The sequence below is a fragment of the Paramisgurnus dabryanus genome, chromosome 15 (genome assembly GCF_030506205.2).
Source record: "Paramisgurnus dabryanus chromosome 15, PD_genome_1.1, whole genome shotgun sequence".
NCBI classification, from domain to species: Eukaryota; Metazoa; Chordata; class Actinopteri; order Cypriniformes; family Cobitidae; genus Paramisgurnus; species Paramisgurnus dabryanus.
In genome coordinates this window covers 11,630,853-11,653,820 of record NC_133351.1, presented here as the reverse complement: position 1 = coordinate 11,653,820, position 22,968 = coordinate 11,630,853, and the positions used below count along the sequence as shown (strand labels likewise).

At 40.6% G+C, this 22,968-nt stretch overlaps 1 protein-coding gene across 2 annotated transcripts in view; it reads left to right on the top strand.

Moving 5' to 3' along the window:
* The window catches only part of lrp1bb (low density lipoprotein receptor-related protein 1Bb), a 379,953-nt gene that overhangs the window by 302,215 nt on the left and 54,770 nt on the right, over window positions 1-22,968 (top strand). For both annotated transcript variants that reach the window (XM_065251976.1, XM_065251975.1), the window contains 10 exons: window positions 295-380; window positions 5,029-5,151; window positions 15,587-15,768; window positions 15,995-16,194; window positions 16,493-16,681; window positions 16,755-16,903; window positions 17,012-17,105; window positions 19,028-19,144; window positions 22,026-22,145; window positions 22,629-22,748. In XM_065251976.1, the coding sequence (XP_065108048.1) occupies window positions 295-380; window positions 5,029-5,151; window positions 15,587-15,768; window positions 15,995-16,194; window positions 16,493-16,681; window positions 16,755-16,903; window positions 17,012-17,105; window positions 19,028-19,144; window positions 22,026-22,145; window positions 22,629-22,748 (1,380 nt within the window). The remainder of the gene's footprint in view (window positions 1-294; window positions 381-5,028; window positions 5,152-15,586; window positions 15,769-15,994; window positions 16,195-16,492; window positions 16,682-16,754; window positions 16,904-17,011; window positions 17,106-19,027; window positions 19,145-22,025; window positions 22,146-22,628; window positions 22,749-22,968) is intronic.

The following is a 22,968-nucleotide window of genomic DNA, read 5'->3' as shown; positions in this document are numbered from 1 at the left end:
TCTTAGTACACGATGTAACTACAGAAGAGTCAAATTTTAAATTGGATAACAATTGAAACTCTTTGGTTATTTAATAGCGCGATGCTAATGGTCTAATCAGATTCAATGGATTATGCTAAGCTATGCTAAAAGTGGTAGCGGAGATCGGCTGAATGGATTCCAAAACGGTAAAAACAAATGTTTAACTCTAGGGGGGCTGGAAAATGAGCACATTTTCAAAAAAGTTGAGTGTCCCTTTAAGCAGAGCTTACACAGTAACAATTTATATGAAAACAATTTTTTTTTGTCTCTCAGCTGAAGAGCCATTTCTAATACTAGCTGATCTTCACGAAATCAGAAAATTAAGTGTTGATGGATCCAACTACACTCTTCTGAAACAGGTAAATGTCTATGTTTGTTGTTTTTCTAATAACATTTGAAGAGACCCTCATGTTTTCTTGCAATTTTTATCAGACTCTTAATGGGTTCCATCAACATAGTGATATTTCTGGATGGCCTGAGGTCTGGATCATTCAGATTTGAAGTGATAGTATTTGGTGAATGTATAAAACATGCCGAGATCATTCGGTTAATCTAATTGTCATTTTTTTTCAGAGGTGGCTTTTAGCAGCATTTGCATCTGAATTTCTCATTTATTTATTGATATTATTACATCATGCATTGAAACGTGCCTCAATATAAAATTGTTAACGGGCTTCAGAGACCAGAGCATAAGATATATTGCTATCCAGCTGCTAGATTCGTAAAAACCTAATAGAGGACCAATTAGGAGCCGTGGTGACATTGCTGTGATAACAACACTGTCTGTTGCCTCCAAAGCCTTTAGAAAACTAATTGAAGCCATTAAATAGTCTCTCGGCTTGGGGAGCTATACGTGAAAGAAAATTGTCTTAAGCGTGAACAGTCCTGGATCTTTAATGTCAGTTTGTCTTTTTGATTATTTAGCAGTGTACTAAGCTTCTTCTCATTGGCTTAACTTTTCCCAAATGCAGGTGTTACTCAACTTACTTTTTCTTACACATCAGGAATGGGAACCAGGAGTGGTAGGGCAAATGTAATATTTTAAAATATAATACAATTCAAGCTATAATATTAATTTCAATTGTTATGGCACAACAAATGCTCAACTAGAAGTTTTGATTCGTTTTATAAATTAGTCAAACCTGTCATTGCTTGAGTTGCTGGGGCACTGCCCCAGTAAGTAAAAAAGAGCTGGGTCAGATGCCAGCTTGCCCCCATTGCCCCTACTTCAAATTACTAGCAATACATGTTTTACATTTACACATTTGGCAGACGCTTTTTTCTAAAGCGACTTATAGTGCATTACGTATACATTTTTAGTATGTGTGCTCTCTGGGTTAGAACGGCGGGGCAACCTTCTGATCTCTCTGATGAAGCCAATATGGAAATGATTTAAACTGCAATTTATTGTCTGGCTGCTATACGCTGGCTCCAAAAGGGAGTAAATTCCCATAGACCTCCATGTTAAAATCCCCAACTTCACAGCAGAAAATATGTTTACAACTTGGTACAAAATAAGGTTTTGGTCTTTATAGCTAATTGCCGTTCATGACAACTGTGAGGGAGGTGATTTTTTTTGTAACTCATCCGTTTAAATTATATTAAGCCTTAAAGGAATATTCAATTTTCTTAAAAGAAAAATCCAGATAATTTACTCACCACCATGTCATCCAAAATGTTGATGTCTTTCTTTGTTCAGTCAAGAAGAAATTATGTTTTTTGAGGAAAACATTGCAGGATTTTTCTCATTTTAATGGACTTTAATAGAGCCCAACATTTAATACTTAACACTTAACAGTTTTTTTCAACGGAGTTTCAAAGGACTATAAACGATCCCAAACGAGGCATAAGGGTCTTATCTAGCGAAACGATTGTCATTTTTGACAAGAAAAATAAAAAATATGCTCTTTTAAACCACAACTTGTCGTCTAGATCCGGTCCAGCGTGACCTAACGTAAATACGTAGTGACGTAGGGAGGTCACGTGTTACATATATAAAACGCACATTTGCGGACCATTGTAAACAATAAACTGACACAAAGACATTAATTAGTATCAGTTGACATACAACAACGTAGGAACGGTCCTCTTTCAACACACTTCTAAACACTGAGGCGGAGATTCGCGTTCTCTTGACGTCATGACGTATTGCGTGGGGTCACGCTGGAGCGATCTAGATGAGAAGTTGTGGTTTAAAAGTGCATTTTTTTTTTGTCAAAAATGACAATCGTTTCGCTAGATAAGACCCTTATGCCTCGTTTGGGATCGTTTATAGACCTTTGAAACTCCGTTGAAAAAAACTGTTAAGTGTTGAGTTAAGTATTAAATGTTGGGCTCTATTAACTCTTTCCCCGCCATTGACGAGATATCTCGTCAATTAAGAGAAAACACTTCCCCGCCAATGACGAGATTTTCCGTCTTTCCGCAATACCGCTATTATCCACCAGGTGGCGCCCTTCCGCAACTTTTTAAAACCGGAAGTATTGCCCTATGGCAAGCTGTTGCATGTCCGTGTCTGTTTTAAAGATCGCTCTGGATAAGATCTCTATGAAAAGTCAGTCACAAAAATGGAATTATTTTTGCTTTTTGCTCAAAATATGGTGCTTTTGCAAAAACCTACCCATATTCAAAAGCTGATTGCAAAAGAACCACTAAAGGTAGGATGAAACGGTTCATTTGGTGTATTGTATGTTTATTTATTTAAAGAAGAACATTTTCTGGAAGGCATTAAACTTTGGTGAAAATCATGAAAAACGCTGGCGCTGGCTGGCAACTTTTTTTAAAAACGCTGGCGGTGAAAGAGTTAAAGTCCATTAAAATGAGAAAAATCCTGCAATGCTTTCCTCAAAAAACATAATTTTTTCTCTACTGAACAAAGAAAGACATCAACATTTTGGATGACATGGTGGTGAGTAAATTATCTGGATTTTTCTTTTAAGAAAATTGACTATTCCTTTAAAGTTCTGCAATTAAGGGCGTGGCCCCTTGAGTGACAGTTGAACAGCCACTGCTGTCACTAGAGTTGAGCTAGGGGGCGTGGTTTCAGTAACCACCCACCTCAGCTTCACCCACGTCCTGCCTCTTTACCCATTTTCGGATATCCGCAAGTGACTCGCGGCTAAGATGGCTACAGAAGGCAACGCCTACTTTAAGCTTCAAAAACGATAATCAGAAACCTATGGGTGGCGTCACGGACACTACGTCCTTCTTTTTTACAGTCTATGGTTAGAACCCATGACCTTCTGCACAGGAACACTACTTTTCCAATATATAAAATATTTCATCCTTTGAATATTCATATTTTTTGTGTCACACAACTACCACACCCATGATGAATACCACTATAAGATTTTACTTTGACTTCAGCGTCTTCATCTGATTGGTCTACTGTGGCATGTTGAGTTTTCCTATGCTGTTATCCACAGCTGGTGTCATTAGAGGCTTAGTCATTACCATCTAAATGATGATTCTTAGCCAAATGTGAGTTTCCTCAATTCTGCGCTTGTTACATTATTCATACCAATTGAAACTGTCATCCAGGGGAATGTCTATAGGGCCCTCAGAAAACTCTTCCTCTTTATGGAGTGTTCTCTACAGCAATCATTCAATTTTTTATTTATTCAGTTTGGTTTAACGAGAGGGAAAAGAGGAAAGCTTTTACACTTAAAAATGAGCGGCCCCTAAGACACCTTTCCAACACCCAGAGGTATTTGTTGACCTCATACTGGCGTAGTGCAAAGCTGTGATCTCGTGTGCTATTTGTATTTGTTTAGCTCTCATAAGAGTATCCATAATTAAAGCATCGCAAGTGCTTTCAGTTTGACGCAGTGAGCAAGGGCTAATGTACAGTTAGATGATCATAATTGCAAAATAAACCCTGCTTCTATAACGCTGAAGGGGATTATTTTGAGATAATGACAGGCTGACTGTACACCATCCTGCTACACACTGAATGAATAAATAAATGGACGTAAAATATTGATTTAAGTTGAAATTATCGTCTCGCTTGTTCATCAGTTTAAAGCTTCTGCTAAGATAAATAGTCCATTAAGACGCTGGACGCAATTGGCTTAGCAACAAGATGTACACTGCAGCGGTATTACAATATTTATTAAACCAAATAACTTTTTAGCTAACGAATTTAACTTTAATGGTGCATATCTTGTGGACCACTTACATGCAACAAAATCACTGCCACAACTGACCAATCAGAATACAGCATTTCAGCCATTTTCCTGAATTTCATATATGGGATCAATAAAGGTTGTGGCTAGAAGGGATACAGCATGCTGTAATGTTCTGGACCGGTTTGACCATTAAGAATGATTTTTTTTGTGTGTTATCCTCTGTGTCAAATAAAGAAACACAGGTAGCTGTTTTTGATCTTGGCCTTATAAGAAAAGGCTAATGATTTACTTTCAAGACAAAGCTAAAGGTCTTTGATGGTCTATGTGACCCGTCTTCACTACTACTAATGATTTGACGGGGTATGAGGACTGTTTTCATCCGTTATCGCGCCTGTCGCTGTATCTCAGCACCTATTGTGAAATGGGCCTAAGATTGAGTGACAGCAGTCTGACGTGAACATGACAGTAACGAATGCAGACCCTGAAGGCTGTTTGAACTCCTTTCCTGGATTCTGAAGCCAATCGTGGGCATCCACCCGCACATTCAGTCTCGTTCCAGAATCAATACGGTTAATAGACATCAAAGGAAATGTATTCTCGGTATGCTTCACGTCTAGAGTACATCTGCACCAGATGCTGTCAAGAGATAAACGTATGTAAATTGGGTAATTAAGCCTTCCGGCTAATTGAATACTCCGACAAGACGTAACATATTCGTTTTTTGTTTCTGCATGGTTTATCTATGATCTCAGTCTGCGGTCTTTACACAACTAATACATCACGCTGATTGCTCTGAAAGCCCGACTTGTCGTGAGTCCATCTCGTGATGGGACGTCAGTGACTTAATTTACCTTCGTGTTGTGTTTCCTTTCTACTCCAGGGTCTTAACAACATCATTAGTTTGGATTTTGACTACAAGAAGGAGTTCATCTACTGGATCGACTCCAGCAGACCCAGCGGCCGGAGGATAAACAGAATTCGCCTGAACGGAAGTGACCTTAAGGTGCTGTAGTTTCTCATCTGTCGTACTCATTAGCGTAATGTCATAAGATGCTTTGGAGATGTGCAATACCTAAATTTTAGACAACTGTAGCTATACAAGCATAGACTTAAATGCTCACTTTAGCATCGTTTGAGGGACTCATTATGGTCACATGGTTAAGGCTTAGACACACATCTCTGCAGTGTACCTGCTGAGCAACACTTTTCCCCATCTCATTAGCTTCATTGCAGGGGCCAAGAGCATCATTTGGCTTCATTACACAGCGTTGCCCCCTCCTGATTTATCACCCCTGCTCAGCACTAGCTAAAGCCATTTGAAATTCATTAGCATTTTTGGATGTAATCTTTAGATCAGTGGAAATAGAGACAATGCAAACTGGTACAATATGTTTAGTTTGGGTAAAAGACCTTTACCCGTCATTAGCCGGAGATATAATGATGCTATCACCATTTCTGTTGCACAGAAAAAACGATTTCATTGATCGACTGTTGTGGTGGTTTTATTAATAAATCACTTAGCAACATGAGGACACGGTATGTTGTTTTTATCTCCCACCATGCTAGAAAGAAATACAAACTACCATCTGTTCTGTTTCTAGGGTTGTGGTTCAACAAATTTACATAAAATCATCCTACATAATGTAAAGAACATACTTTGAAAATATAACCGTAAAATCTTTATCGGGATTATTTGAGTATGGCCATGTCAATGAATGTAACAATATTAGTTCCCTTTCAATACGGTTCACTTCGCATTGCGTCAGTTAGCTGACGCTATGGGGGAAACTCCTGTTTACTCCGTGACTGAAGCCTATTGGTTAACGTCTGTACAAAGTACAGACCAATGACGTTTGAACCCGCGCGCGGGAGGAACGCGTCCCTATATAAGCGCGGTTCAATCGTCAGGAGCTCATTATTTTCTCCTTCAGCGCGAACCTCTCGCTGCTCCGAAGAAAAGAAGAAGCCTTACCTCGCCGTTGACAAAAGCCCTGCAGCGGAGTCCAGGCCTAGCGTCTTCCCCTGCCGTTTTCCGGCTGAGAACCGAAGATAGCAGAGTCCAGGTCTAGCGTCTTCCCCTGCCGCTTTCAGGCCGAGAACCGAAGATAGCCTTCGCTTGCCGTGGTACGAGCCCTGTGCAGCGGACACGCCTGACGAGGTCTCCCCTGCGGCCGCCCGGTAAGATCAATATTTTTAATATAAAGCTATAAGCTAAAAGAGCAGGCGCTGTTGTAATAGCGTCCAGCACAGCGGCTCGGTGAGCCTCTCTGCTATGAATTTCCTCCGAGCGCGTTACCGGTCTGGCACCTCCCACGCCGGGACCGCGCTTATGCTTTGGTTGTCTTATCCATGTTTCGTGCTCCCCCTGCTGTTCCTCTCTCGCCGGGATGAACACACGGCGAGCCATGAGACTAGATGGATGCATAGACAAGCACACACGGACTAACCCCCCCTGTGTTCTGTCACACCGCAACCGTTCATGCTTACAGAGTCCCTTCGCTCCTCTCAAATTCAGTGGCGAGATCTCTGGCACATATATTAACCCCCCGAGTGCATCGGGTGATACCGTCACGACGCATGGCTGTTCTGTCTGTGTTGCTGCTCCCCTCTGCCGTTCCTCTCTTGTTGAGATGAACAAGCGGGGAACCGTAGACCTGGATAGATGCATACGACAAGCAAACACGGGCGGTCTGCCCCTGTCTCTGTCATAGCACAGCCACTCGTGCTCCACGCTCGCGGAGTCCCTCGCTCCTTTCCCCACAGTGGTGAGGTCTCTTAACGGCTTAGCTAGCACGCGGTATTACGGCTCGCTGCCTCTAAATGCAGCTGTCCAGTGTTCAACGATTACAGAGCTTCATGCCCCTCCCCTCTGGAGCGGCGCGATCTCATTCGTCTGCTCGATAGGGCCGATTCGCCGCTATTGGAGCACCAAGAACACTCATTATAAGAGAGCTTCATGCCCCTCCCCTCCTGGAGCGGCACGATCTCATTCGTCTGCTCGATAAGGCGGACACGCCTCTATTGGAGCGCTAAAACACTTATTATAGAGCTTTACTGGCCTGAGCCGATCTCACTTCAGATAGCTCATTTTTCGTCTGCCTGGTAATTTCTCTCTGGTTTAGACGGAATCAGAGGCAGAACGAATTTGTTTATAATATACTGAGGCCCGAATACCTCCCTTTATTCAGTCCCGTCCTATATCAGTGCGCTGAATATTGGTACATTCTTATATATATACCCGGTTTTTCTGCCCTTTTAATAAACGGCAAAACCGCGGGCCTCACGGCAGACTTCCTCTCTGCGATGGGTTCAGTCTGACATTAAACCACCTAGACATACTGCTCTGCTCCGTGAGCCGTTCGGTCACCGTCACTACTGAGGCTTGTGCACCTGAACGGCTGAGCTCTGGTCTCCGCAGCACAGCTGCATCAACAGAGAACGAAACTGTCTGGGAGAAAAGGGGTTATGTCGCGCCTCGGCTGGACTGCCCTGTAATGTTTTCTGTGTGCTGTTTATCCAAACATACTGTGTAATACTGTCGGCTATGCGACCTCACTATAGTGGCGAACGGTATTTAATTCCTCTAAAAAGAGTAATTTCCGTGCTTACTATACTGTGTATTGACACCCACGGTTGTACGGTGTCTCTAAACACTTTATCGCCTTACTGACAAGCAATCAGTAATACGCACACACGGCCCGCTGTCCATAATTCTATCGATGCTAGCCGAAAAGACCCCGGTTTGGCCATATACTGTGTATTGACACCCCACGACTGTACGGTGTCTCTAACACCTTTCTGCCAAATTCGCTCGCAGCCCACCTCAGTTTCTCCGCTACGATGCTGATGGCGCAAACGAGCACGGTCTTACGGCTGTTATTCTCTCTTCCTAGAGGAAGGACAGCCTCAGACTTTTGCATGGCCCCAAGCGTTTGAATCGCGCCCTCTCCGGACGGCCACTCAAAGGCTTACAGCCAAGCGGTTTATGACGTTTTTCGGCCATATAGCTGATTTATATTAGCGGATCCGAAGACGCTCACACCTCCGCTCCAATACTCGGAGATATTAAGGGTAATATCAACCTCAAGTGAGCTTGCTACCCGCCACAATAAGTTTCAAAGCTTAAAGCGCGCGCACAGTCAGACGCGCGCGGCATCTCGTTTAAGACGGGCACACATACCCCTCTAACGAGCCTCAGAAAGCTGAATATCGTGGCATTCTGTTCATAAGTCCACTTCAGTTTGACTAAGCAAAGGTCCCGCCCCGAGCTGACGGCCGGGAAGCTTGCTTAAGTTACACACGGCTGCATGAAGTGCTGTCATTACGAGCTAGCCCAGCATTTGCTGTGGGTTGAACACGCTTTACGACGGCAATCAGCCTTCGGCGCGTGGAACGCCGTTTGTCTCATATAAATCACCTTGTACTGTGAATACGGTACATTATGAGGATGATTTAGCACTGCAGCACTCTCGACCGTGTTATTGTGATAATGCGGTCGGGCAATCTACGGTGGTTTCATTATTTACCGAACCAGACTGAGATCTCGCCCCCTGAACAAGCTGACGAGTCATCTCCTTTATAAACTCATTGCATCGCTTTATAAGCTATGTTCAATCAGAGTGATACGCATCTCATGCTTAAACTACCAATATTAACCCATTACGATGGGCGTGCGGAGATGGCATCCGTGGGACACGACCTACATTACGTGCCTTATGACACATTGACACAAGCTGCTAGGACCCCTTTCACGAGGCGTCCTTATGCAAAGTCTGATCCATTCTGTCTAGTGACATTTGAAAGTCAAAACCCCCCGCGAATCGCCGGTGGAACACTTTTCTCCTCACTACAGAGGCACGGCGGCTCTCTCCCCTACCTATATCTATGTGGCCGTGATAACAGCGAACCACGCTTTTACGACCGACCATTCATTTAATTCACAAGCCTGTCATCTCTCAGATGCGGACGGCGGCGGTAACAGCGAACCATGCTTTTACGGCTGGCCATTCACTTTATTCATAAGCCTGTCATTTCTCAGATGCGGACGGTGCCCGAGGCACAGCGCTCTGGAACTGTCCAAGGTCCTGTATGACACATACATCTGACGTACATCAGACGATCAGCTGTTTATCTGCGTCACAGATCACTCACTAGAGCACCTGTCAATACAGGCTATTTATGGATCGTTGACGTTATCACCTCCCGTGACAATTATGCTCACTTGTCTTAGAGCATGGGCATGGTCTTAGAGGTTTCTCATTTGACAATTGTGACACGGCCGGCTGGTCCCCGCCGTCCACGTTGTCAGTTTACAGCTTCGACATCCCTGCTTCGCGCACTACTGAGGTTTGTTGCATTAAAGGTGCGCCCATTAGCTCACCTGTATGCACGATATGGGTTTTAATTATATGCGTCCACCGTGTGCTTAGAGAAGCTCACATGTACACGCTATAACATTTTGGTATACAATAAGATGCGCTTGGGAAAGCTCACCTGTATACACAGCTGTGTTATGCTTTGTGACACATACATTGTTGTTCATCTGTGTACGTTCACGGTGCGTTGGGTGCCCACCGTTACGTTCATCAATCATATCTGTACACATTCACGGCGCGTTGTGTGCACTGATTTATCTATACGCATTCACGGTGCACTGAAGAGTTCACCCGTGTGCGCACAATTTATTATCAGAACACATGACGGCGCGCTCGAGAATCTTGCCGGCCTGTGCATTATAACACTCTGATTCATCTATATGCATTCACGATGTATTCAAGTGTTCACCTGTGCCCGTGCAATTTATAGTCAATACACATTTACGGCGCGCTTGGAAAGCTCACCGATCTGTGCACTATAATACTACCTATATGCATCCCGATGCGCTCGAGGGTGCACCGGGGTTCACACTATTGTGGTATCTGTATAATCCCACGCTACGAACCGTTCTGCCGCATATTATAGTCAGATCGGCCGTTCGTGAGCTTCGCAGATCACTCACTACGTATGTCTGTTGCTAACAGTGGTTATTTAGATGGATCGTTGAAACCATCGCACTGGCTCACGCCCCTCTATGAGCTATGTCCTATATAGAGCCCACTCTGTGCGAGTTTGGCTTCTTCATGAACTTGGTCTACAGGGGTATCTATATCTATATTTAATATCTGCTACGCGGCCGGCTGGTCTTCGCCGTCTACGTTGTCAGATTGTACAGCTTAGACGTCCCTGCCCTACGAGCGCAGGTTCTCTCGGCTCAATCATGCACGCTCATGCGTTTTATGTGTACACCACGGTGCGCTCAGCGAGCTCACCAACGTGACTCTGAATTTACTTATCTCGCACAGCCGCGGCGCGTACCTCGCCATCTTGTGCTATGTTATGTGCCCCCGGTGCGTTTAAAACCCCACCGTGTGCGCGTCAACAATTTATATGGTGCTTACACATTTGCTTTTAAAGCTGTGAATATGCCGGGTATAGGGCCACACGCAGTGTCTCTCCGGTAAGGCACTTCAGTACGTTGTGTATGCACGGCGTGATGGGATTACGTTCCCCCATAGCGTCAGCTAACTGACGCAATGCGAAGTGAACCGTATTGAAAGGGAACGCTTAGGTTACTCACGTAACCCCGGTTCCCTGAAATAACGGGAACGAAGCATTGCGTCTCTTGCCGTGCTACAAACGTCTACGCAGCGAGTGTTATTCGGCTGCGCGCTTCAGTCGAATAATAATGAGCTCCTGACGATTGAACCGCGCTTATATAGGGACGCGTTCCTCCCGCGCGCGGGTTCAAACGTCATTGGTCTGTACTTTGTACAGACGTTAACCAATAGGCTTCAGTCACGGAGTAAACAGGAGTTTCCCCCATAGCGTCAGCTAACTGACGCAATGCTTCGTTCCCGTTATTTCAGGGAACCGGGGTTACGTGAGTAACCTAAGCGATTATGAGACTTTACCCTGGATTTCACAGGCGAGGTCACAAATACAGTATAATGTAGGCACCACATTACTTGTAGATTTTATTGTAACATAAATTTTGCTGGTATACAAAAATAAATACTGCATTAGGTGAGATACACACAGTATATGGGCAATAGGGCTGGGCAAAAAAATCTATTTTTTGATTAATCGTTTTTTAAAACGTGGTCGAATAAAAATCGATTCTCAAAGAGCAGAATCGATTTTTTTCAGATTTATTTCTGCAAACATTGAACGGAGGAATGGAACCATTTTAGATTTCGCAAGCAAGACGTGTTTGTGGCTTTTAATTTCTTTTTATTAATTACCCACTTGTAAACTGCTGTTCACTGTTCTTTTTTATTAATATAGTATGTGTATTAAATCTATATTCATTGAGTTGAATCGAGAATCGAGTATAAAAACCTACCTGCAAACTGGAATCGAAAATTTAATCGAGAATCGGAATCGAATCGATTTGATAGCTTGTGAATCGAAATCGCATCTGAATCGATACCCAGCCCTAATGGGCAAAATACATAAAACGTTATTTGCACCACAGCAGATGGATTTATAGTAATATGTGAGTTATAAAAGGAAAATGAAGCAATTGCCCCTGGTCTCTACTACTGCAGTGACATTTGATGCTTTATGAGATGTGAATATTCATTCTGTATTGCAAACTTCTATTGGGTAAAGAGTTATCCAATTGCAAATGTCTTTTGATGCTGAGGGTAAATCCTATGTACATATTGACAAAAATCTTTAATTGCATGTATTATTTTACATACATGATTAAAGGAAGTAAGTTAACCCAAAAAATAAAATTCTGTCATTGTTTACTCACTCTCATGGTGTTACAAACCTTTATAAATTCTCTGTTCTGATGAACACTTAGGAAAATATTTTAAGGAATGTTTGTAACCAAACCAATTAGAGGTCCCATTGTCTTCCATGGTAGGAAAATGGAATACTATGGAAGTCAATGGGGCCTCTAAATGGTTTTGTTACAAATTTTCCTCAATATATCTTCCTTAGTGTTTTTAACAACGTGAGGGTGAGTAAATTATGACAAAATTTTAATTTTTTTATGAACAATTCCTTTAAATGGGCCAACAGCTGCAATTGCCAATAGTTGGAAGTAGGAATCCATAACAATTAATCGTGATTAATCTATAGCAGCATAAAAGTTTTTGTTTACATATGTGTGAACTATGTATAATAATTATGTATATATAAATATAAAAAATATATAAGGAAAAAAATATATAAGTATTTATATATAAAATAAATTATACATAAATATAAAAATGCATAATTTCTCGCGAAATTAGACTTATGAGGTGTCATGAAACATTTTTATAAAAACATAAGTGCAAAGTAAGAGTATCAAAAAAAGAGGCATACAGTTACAGACATCTCTTCATGTACTATTTTACACATGATTTTACATGACATCATACAAACCAATTTTGTTGTTTTTTCCACATTTAGGGGGGAAATATTCGGTACCGCAATGTGTCCATGGCTGGATTTGGGTTCATTGACATGGAAATATTTATAATAAAAAAATCTAAAATATTTAAATCTTCAGTGCATGTTATACTATAAACATTTATGGTAAAGAAACATGTGGTATTTGGTTATCATTGGTAAATGTAGAGACAATAATAAGGAATATAAATGTGTCCAAGACTAATTTTTTCATCCTCCGCAACAATTTCCATTATTGTTTAAGCACTCAAGGAACTAACATTTTCAACAACAAAAAAAATAGTTGAAAGGGACATAATTGACTGTGACACTCAAGATGGCTACCAGGTAAGCAGTTCTTACATATAAAAGTTGAAATTTTGTTTGTCATAGTATTTAGACAACACCGAAACATGAGTTTGTAAATGCATATATTTAATGTAATATCATGTTGCGGTAATGATAATTTTTGATAATGATAATCTAAAAAATTTAAATAATTCTATAGGAAATATTTGTTAAATCCTCTAAATATAATTGTTATAGTAAGTTCAGACCTTAATCTTATATGTGGAAAAAAATGGCTTTAAAGGACAAGTTCGGTATTTTACACTTAAAGCCCTGTTTTCAGATTGTTTATGATGAAATAGAACGGTTTTGACTGAAATTTGGACATATGCGGCTGCCCCGAGAATTTTGTGGTGTTTGTGTTTCACCTCCCACCTTTACAATGGGTTTAATGGTGCACTGGAACAATCCTTCCTAAAATGCATTAAACTTTCGTTTACAAAGATGTGAAACTCACCGAGTGGTCAGGGGTGTTCACTGATATGCTCAAACAAAAATCGCTGCAAAATATACATTCCAACAGCTGTTTTATCGTAGTTTTTGCCAACTCCATTGACTTGTATTAGATGTCCTGTGAGGTACGGTATTACTCCGCGCCGGGAACTTTGTTTCTATTCTTGCGATTGGCAAAGGTGGATTACCGCCACCACCTGGGCTGGAGTGTCTATTATTCAAGTTCTAAGCGGAAGAATATACGGGTGTGAGGGGTTTGGAAAAATAGGTCCACAAGTTAACAACGAATGCTAAAACAGCTGTTGGAAAGCATCTTTTGCAGCGATTTTTGTGTGAGCATATCAGTGAACACCCATAACCACTCGGTAAGTTTCACGTCTTTGTAAACGAAAGTTTAATGCATTTTAGGAAGGATTGTTCCAGTGCACCATTAAACCCATTGTAGAGGTGTGAGCTGAAACACAAACACGCGAAAATTCTCAGGGCAGCCGCATATGTCGACATTTCAGTCAAAACCATTATATTTCACCATAAACAATCTGAAAACAGGGCTTTAAGTGTAAAATACCGAACTTGTCCTTTAAGGGCTTTTTAAAAATTCTGATGCTGGACACCTTTCAAATCTGAATTTCGTGAGAATCACCCATATATGATGTAAACAAGAACCTTTATTCTGCTATACATTAATTGCGATTAATCATTATGCTTCCTTACTTTTAAGTGGTGGGCTTGTTCACTGTAATATTGTAAAATAGTAATAAGACTTTTATATTGAAGCAGGTCACCATGTGGCCATGATGCCTCAGGCAGTGCCTTTGGTGTTGTTTAATTTGTTTAATAATATATAATGAACCAAAGTATGTGCTATATCAGTGGTTCCCAAACGTTTTCAGCGTGCGGCTCCTCTTGTGTACAGTGCATTCCTTTGCGGTCCCCAAAGAAAATTTGTGACAAAAAACTGTTCTAAAACTCAACATTTTAATAAAAAAACATTAAATTATACAGAAAAGTAGTGCTTTTGGTTAGTAGCCTTATTTTTTAGGTTTAATTACACAGAATTCATGATAAATTAATGTATTTCATAAAATGTCATAAAACTGGGCCCCCCCTGGCACCATCTCGCGGCCCCCAGTTTGAAAACCACTGTGCTATATTACCTTGTTTGTGAAGTTGGAATGCCTGTCAGTTACTTAGAAACAGTTTTGGAGCATATATGATATGAATACTAAAATGTAAGCTGATAGACAATACAGATATAAACAAAGTCCTTCGATATTGTTGAAATATTTTAGCAACCATTCACAAATCAAATTGCGGCCACTCCGATGAACTGATATGATGTTGATGCGATCGGTGCTGATATATTCATACGTTGACATTTTAAATGAGTTAGCCATTGCAATCCTTCACATCAGAGCCAGACGAGATCACCAGCAAACCAGAAGCTCTTTCTTTCCCACTTGGAATATTAATGCTTCCTCTCATGCTCTCATATGGAGGCACTTTTCTGATTGGGAAAATGTTCCTCAATCATTGACATTTCAGAGAATATTTCAAGTTCAGCTTAGCTGAAATTACTGCTGAAGGGAAAATCTTGCCGATTGGCACGGATACGCATCTCCTGTCAGATGATGATGATGAAAAAGATCTCAAAACGTATCATGTCTTGTAATGACCGCTTGTAAATGTCGTCCAAGTATGTATGGCAAATTTTGTTTCCCATAAGTGTGCTATACGATATTTGCATCAGGCACTACATCAAACAGAGACAAAATATCTGATTTAAAGATGTTTTTATTTCGTATTTCCAACTTTGTTGGAAGTCATTGGCATCTCAAGAAACAACAAACAGCCTAATGGTCTCAGCTGTTTTCTAAACCTAAAGTTTAGTCTTCACGGGTCCAAAAATTGTTACCAGAACCCAAAGAGACCCACGAATGTGCTACACAGGTCCGACTCGGATGGTCTAGTATTTAAAAGTTCAACCCGGACCCATGCAGAACTGAGAAATTTAATAAATTGAATATCCGACTTGGACCTATTGTTTGATAGCTGGCCCTAAACCCAGCCAGGAAGACAAAAACCCAACTGGACCCGGTCGTCACATTTTCCACAGCACATAAACTAGTTCAGGGTGTTCTTTCCGTAAAAATAATTCCTGAAAAGACAAATGTTTGCTTGACAATTTAAATTCCTGTTGTCTGTGTTAATAGGTTGTTCACCGAACGGCCGTGCCCAGTGTGCTGGCTGTGGACTGGATTGGAAAGAACTTGTACTGGTGTGATGTTGAGAGAAAAACCCTGGAGGTGTCAAAATCCAACGGTTTATATCCCACTGTTTTAGTGAGCTCTGGGCTGAAGAACCCTACGGACCTGGCCCTGGACGCTCAAAGCGGGTACATTTCCACCAGCCGCTTCCTTTTAAATTCACACAATATCCTTTGTACTTTCAACTATCAGTCCGGGGAGACTTTACTTTGTCACAAGTAAAAGAAAGAATAGATTCACCAGATCAATGGGAATGTCTAATCTCAACTTGAAACAACTTTGACAAGGACGTCTGATGTTGTGTGAAGTTCCTAAATTAGGTTTTTATTCTCTCTCTCTTTCGCTCTCTCTCAGGTATGTGTTTTGGATTGACTGCTGTGAAAATCCTCACGTCGGTCGAGTTGGCATGGATGGTCAAGGCCACACGGTTATCGTGAACAAAGAGATCTACAGCCCGTCTGCCTTAACTATTGACTACACAAACAAGAGGATCTACTGGGCTGATGATAATCACATCTTTTTTGCCAACATGGATGGTTCTCAGAGACGTCGGGGTACGATGAGTAATTTTATTTCTTTTTCATTTCACATATCGGATTAGTAGACCATAACTTTGCTGAATTGGGCTAGAAGCAGCAGCAATGAAGCCATTTGAACAGTACAGCACAGTATAATCAAGCAAGGCCAATTTCTACAGCCACCATCAGATACGCACAGCATGTGGAAAACTAAACATAAAAGATCTCTTTAAAAAAAAATTTTGGGGCTAGAAACTAACTTTGATTTAATCCTACTGTACATGTTGAAAACACAACTTTAACGATGTCCGTGATATGTTTCTCTGTACCTCAGTTCCTCATGATCACATCCAGGGTGTGATGGGGCTCACGCTGTTCGAGGACTTTATTTACTGGACCGACGGAAAGTCCAAATCCCTCCGTCGGGCTCATAAGACCACGGGTGCTTATGCGGTCGAGCTCCTTAACTCTTGGCAGGCCATCAAGTCCATCATAGTTTACCACCCTTTGCGTCAGCCTGAAGGTAAGGAGTGTTTTAACTAAATATTACATTATATTTAATATGCACCTTACAGTTCAACCTCCATTTTTCACAGTGCCCAAGCACCAGTGTCAGGTGGCCAATGGAGGCTGTAGTCATTTATGCTTGCTGTCTCCCGGTGGAGGTCATAAATGTGCCTGCCCAACAAACTTCTACCTGGCGTCCGATAACAAGACCTGCCTATCCAACTGCACAGCAAGCCAGGTCTGTTAACTCAAATTATGATTGCATGCTATTAGTAGGAACAGCAAGATTTCTAGTTTGTGTTGCACACGATTGACCTTTTGTTCAACGCGGTGGACGTTTTTGCAGTTTCGCTGCGGGACAGATGAGTGCATTCCATTCTGGTGGAAATGTGACACGGTTGACGACTGCGGCGATGGGTCAGATGAGCCTGCAGACTGTCGTAAGTGCTTACAGTTCTAACATTGCAAATTTGACATATTTATGTTTTATTGTAACTCAGACTCTGCATTATGCAAAATTATAAAAGTGCTTCTTATATTTAACATCCTGTTTTTTTATATATTCACTCTGAAATTAAGAGGTCAAATGTGCATTCATCTTTGTCATGTTATATTCATTTAGTTAGACGATATACACTGATTAAAAAAATAAACATTAATGGCTTTAAAGGGACATTCCACTTATTTTGAAAATATGCTCATTTTCCAGCTCCCCAAGAGTTAAGCACTGGATTCTTACCATTTTGGAATTCATTCAGCACTTTTAGCATAGCTTAGCATAATCCATTGAATCTGATTAGACCATTAGCATTGCGCTCAAAAATAACCAAAGAGTTTTGATATTTTTCCTATTTAAAACTTGACTCTTCTGTAGTTACATCATGTTCTAAGACCGACGGAAAATTAAAAGTTGCGATTTTCTAGGCAGATATGGCTAGGAACTATGCTCTTATTCTGGCGTAATAATCAAGGACTTTGCTGATGTAACATGGCTGCAGCAGGCGAAGTGATATTACGCACTGCCCCGAAAATATTGGTTACTTTTAATAGCAGGGGACTATTTTCGGGCACTGCGTAATTTATGAAATTAAGAATTTACTTTTTAATACTGACCTGATACAATACTGATTTTGGTGGTAACATTTTGGTAACATAAATGGCGTTTATCGCATTTTGTACCCAAACTCTTCATATACAGCAATACATAATAATGAACACCAATATTTACAACATTTGATCATCTTAAAAATCTTTTTATCTAAATGTTTGAAAATACTTTTGTAGTCAAAATATAAACATAATTACAAAGCATCATTACAAAGCATCAGTTTTATTTAATTTAAAATATATATTTTTCAATTGGATGACTTTGCCGGAAAATGAAAATGAAAAAAGCAGCCAATACATGTCCATAATAGATGGAAATTGGATAAGAATACCTTTTAAAAAATATCTCAAGGTAAGAAGCTGCTTTATAAAATGCCAACAATACATTTTTGCTAAATCAAGGCAAAGGGTGACAACACTAAAGATGATATAATACAACAAAGTTTTTATTTGTTTTGAATGCTTTTTGTCTCAACATAATTGCCATAGTTATATTTGTGTTATTCAATAGTTTTGATGAGTTTACTATTAGTCTAAAATGTGAAAAATGACTAAAGAATGAATGATCAAAAACTTTTAAAGTGTACATACTGTACAAATACTTTAAGTAAAACATTTTGGGATGAATGGCATGCATGAACTTTAATGAACATTTTTGATGAATTGTTGTGGAAAGTAGGAACAAATTGACAGAAATGAATCATATTGTGTATTTCATATCACTCACAGACTCTCAAGTAGCGAAGCGGAAAGATCGCAAAACTAGCTTAGCGACACAGTCTTTCCAAAACTTAATGGCTTATGCAAATGTGTATTAAAATGCGCAGTGCAAAAATATATTAAATATTCAATACCCGGCCCCGGGTGTCACATATAAAGATGAACTAGTTGACAGCTACAGACTAGACTGACCTGTAAGCTTTTATAAAGTACCAACTTTTGTTCTTACGTTTTTATTTCCCACCAGGCTTGTTTTTAAACTTCACTTTATGCCTCTGTGATTCACGAATAGCGCGCCCGGAACAAACCGAAAATGACAGGCTGCCGATAGCTGTTGTTAATAGGTGGAACCTCTGTTGTTCAATAAAGGGCAGGGGGCATTAAATATCGTAGGAATGCTTTTAGAGAAATAATGGGACGTGGGTTGACTCTACCTTTTCAGGAGACCACGCGCAACTTGGATTTAAAAACACACACCTATTGCACAAATTGCTTTGAATCCTCAGGAGTTCACTGTTAATCATTATTTTTGCAGCGGAATTCAAATGCCAGCCTGGGCGTTTTCAGTGTGGCACTGGCCTTTGCGCCTTACCTCCCTTCATTTGCGATGGAGAAAATGACTGCGGGGACAACTCAGACGAAGCCAACTGCGGTGAGCAGAACAACACAGATGAAAGCTGCTCTTAAATGCCATGTTCTTATCGACAGATTCACTGCTTTATTTTCTCGGTGTGAGGCCTTGTAGAGTTCAGTTCCTGTGAAGTATGCAGCATGGGGATGCGAGAAAATCGGACCGGAATTTTCATCAGCTGCAAATCTTCTTTAGCGTCTCTGAATGTTCAATTATACAGGGTCTCGCTGCTATCAGACGATCAATATCCACTTTAGGAGTATTAGAAAAGAGCACAGGGTGTTTTGTCATTTAACGATTGTAATCTGGATGTTTTGGAGCAACACAAATTTAAAATTCTTGATGGTTTTAACATGAATGATAGTGTTACTGCGATCATATTGATTTGATTCCTGACAAATTCTTTTTTTGGGAAATGACTTTAGCTGTAATTCGACTGTGTTCCTATGGTTTAAGTAGTGCCAAGTTCATGGGTTTGAATCCCCGGGAACACATTTATTGATTAAGTCTGTCTGTGAAAACCTAGCTAAAGTTATTTTTTGTCATTTACTGTTTTCTACATAAAAAACATTTTGTAGAAATATAACCTTGATATATTTACTATTGACTGAGTAAAGTCATGTCAAAGATTAAAATCAATGTGAAATCAATGACTAAAATCAAGTTTATGAGACTTTAGCTTGGATTTCACAGCCTGGGTTTAAATGAATGTAAACAAAGTCCCTTTAGGGTAGTCGCACCACTCGGCGGCCATGCTTGCAATGCCTTTGTGTAGTTATTTCAGTCATGCAAGACTAAAGTCATATCTTCTTGAATGGGAAAAGACAGAGATCTCTAAAATCATGTGCTAAAATCGCACTTAAAGACCGGGTAAAGTAATTTAAACACATTATAAATGTTATAAATGCACAGTATTGCTAGCCTGGTCCAACCAGACTCTCGTACATTCATTTCATTTGTACAGAGAGTCTGGCCACGCTCCATTGCAAAGCGTTACTTCCGATAAGGAGGGTCCCTGTTGAAGTTTAAAACTATTGGATCTGCCCAGAGTCACTCAGGATCTGCCCTAGGCGATCGCTGACGTGTGATCGTATCATGCGCCGAAGCCGGCCAGAAACAACAAGTCCGAATAATCAGACCAACAAAACTTAGCAAACCTGGTTCTTGATCCGGCTTTAACTTCTGTATATTCGGCAGTTTTGCAACAACGGACCGAATAGCTTTCTTTCTCCGCTGCCATTACTGAACTACAACTCAAACTGACGCACAACCTAAACGTCATCTTTCTTAGGCACCCCCCTCTGTTCGCTGATTGGTCCTGCAGATTTTTGCAGGAGAAAACGAAACTCTACACAGCAGTCGCAGACGTAGTTCTGAAGCCAAATGAAAATTAAGCGGAAGCACGTAGGAGGGCGGAGCCAGGCTACAGTATTGCTGAAACGCTTTACAAAGTCTGAATTGTTGAGTTACACCAGGAAACAGTTTTCTTTGTTTCTGAGTTCAGAATTATTTGGGCGGGGTTAAAAGGGTGGATCGATGGTGCACCAGATCCACAGAGCACCCAGACCAACACAATCACGAACATCCATTAAGGTTGTAGTGGTATTTGAAAGTTGATAAGAGACGGCATGGTTTCAGTGCTGACAGCGAACTGGCCTTTTTTCCAGATTTTAAAGAATTTATTTTATTTACTTGCCATTTTTTGTCATTCAAATTTGGCTGAGTGATTAATAATTTTTTTCTGTGGTGTGACAAACTGAGAACAATATCTGATTTAATATCAGACTTTTTGTTTCTTAAAGAAACACCACCGTTTTTCAATATTTTACTGTGTTCTTACCTAAACGTAGACAAATTAATACATACCTATCTTTATTCAATGCATGCAGTTAATCTTGGTACAGTGCGTCATAAAATGTGCTAGCATTTAGCCCAGCCTCATTCATTCCTTAGGAACCAAACGGATAATTTAAGAAGTCACCAAACACTTTCATGTTTACCTATTTAAAAAGTAGTTACATGAGTAATAATGGTGGCACAAAATAAAATGTGGTGATTTTTTAAGCAGATAAAAAATGAGAACTATATTGTACGGCGAAAGAGCACTTGGTTTGCCGCACTTCGACCTCGGCGCGCAGTAACATCATCATTCCTGACTACTTCCCCTCTCGCGCAAATTTTCATCAATATTACTGCGCTAGAGGTCGAAGTGCTGCAAACTAAGTGCTCTTTCGCCATAAAATATAGTTCTCATTTTTTATCCGCTTAAAAAATTGCTACACCATACTTACTCGTGTAACTACTCATGTAACAGTCTTTAAATAGGGAAAACATGGAAGTGTTTGGTGGCTTCTAAATTCATCCCTGTTTGGATCCTAATGAATGAATGGGGCTAGGCTAAATGCTAACACATTCACAACGCGCTGTACAAAGATTAACTGCATGCATTGAATAAAGATAGGTATGTATTAATTCGTCTAAGTTGAGGTAAGAACATAGTAAAATATTGAAAAACGGTGGTGTTTTCTTTTAAGCTCAAATTTCGCTCATTTCATTTCAGCTACTGTGTACAGGTATGCGCGCAGGGGTGTTGTTACCAATAGAGTTCAACAAGGATCATAATAAGCTAACAACATTTTTAGGAAACATACACTAGGTTGTCAAGTTCCTCAGTCGTTATCAATTGTTGATTGGTTCTTTTAACTGGAAGGCGGGACTTGCATCACCATATTAAGCATTGCATTGTCTCTATTTATATAGTACCACTGTATCAGTGCTCAATTTTGTTATATCCAATATCTTTGATGTAAATTAATCTTGGTGTCTTTATTTTTTATTGTTGATGTCTCAGAAGACACACACTTGCTCATCGCTTGGCTATAACGTCTCCTCTCTTTTACAGATACATACATCTGTCTGTCAGGCCAATTTAAATGCACCAGAAAGCAGAAGTGTATTCCATTAAATCTCCGCTGCAATGGGCAGGATGACTGCGGGGATGGTGAAGATGAGACGGACTGCCGTAAGACACTTCACGACACTTTCTGCTCCCTCCATTAAACACTGACTATAATAGACCTTATTCTTCTAATCTAAGGGTTGATGTGACAAAATTTTCCAAATTTGGCATCTCCTCTGTGAATTTAATGATCCAGGCCGACAGATCTCCGATGTGGATTTTATCACACCATGGGAGTTAGCTGATCTGGGAGCTAAAAGGCAAAAATACATTAGCCAGGTGTTTATTACGCATTCAGAAGGAAAAGTCACTACTCTTGGGCAGATAGTAATACGTTTCAGCAAGCAATAAAGTCATCTGGTGTGAAAAGAATGTGGGTGTTTCTTAAAGATTTTTAGAAAAAAAAAACTCTTCAAACAAACTTTTTACACTCTCAAGGGGTTTCATTTGTGTTTAATATTGGATACACTTTACCGTACATGCATGAAATAACTTTTCATGACCTCCTTGAATATCCTATAATTTCCTTCAATCTCTATGTTCCAGCCGAGAGCACGTGTTCACCGGACCAGTTCCAATGCAAGACCACCATGCATTGTATCTCCAAGCTCTGGGTGTGCGATGAGGACCCTGACTGTGCTGACGGCTCTGACGAGGCCAATTGTGGTGAGTGAGCCCCACTTGTTATCCACAAATCAAAGACTCGATCGGCCACACGTACAGGCCCATCTGAAAGTCTGATTGGGGCTAATGTCAATTTTGTATGCTCATAGAGTCTCCCTTTTCTCTGATGGAGTGAGGCCAACCTTAATCATGGACCACTCGGCTTTTATTAGCTGTGGCTTGTAACAATTCCCCAGGGCCTGTTTTGTTGCCTTCAATGGCT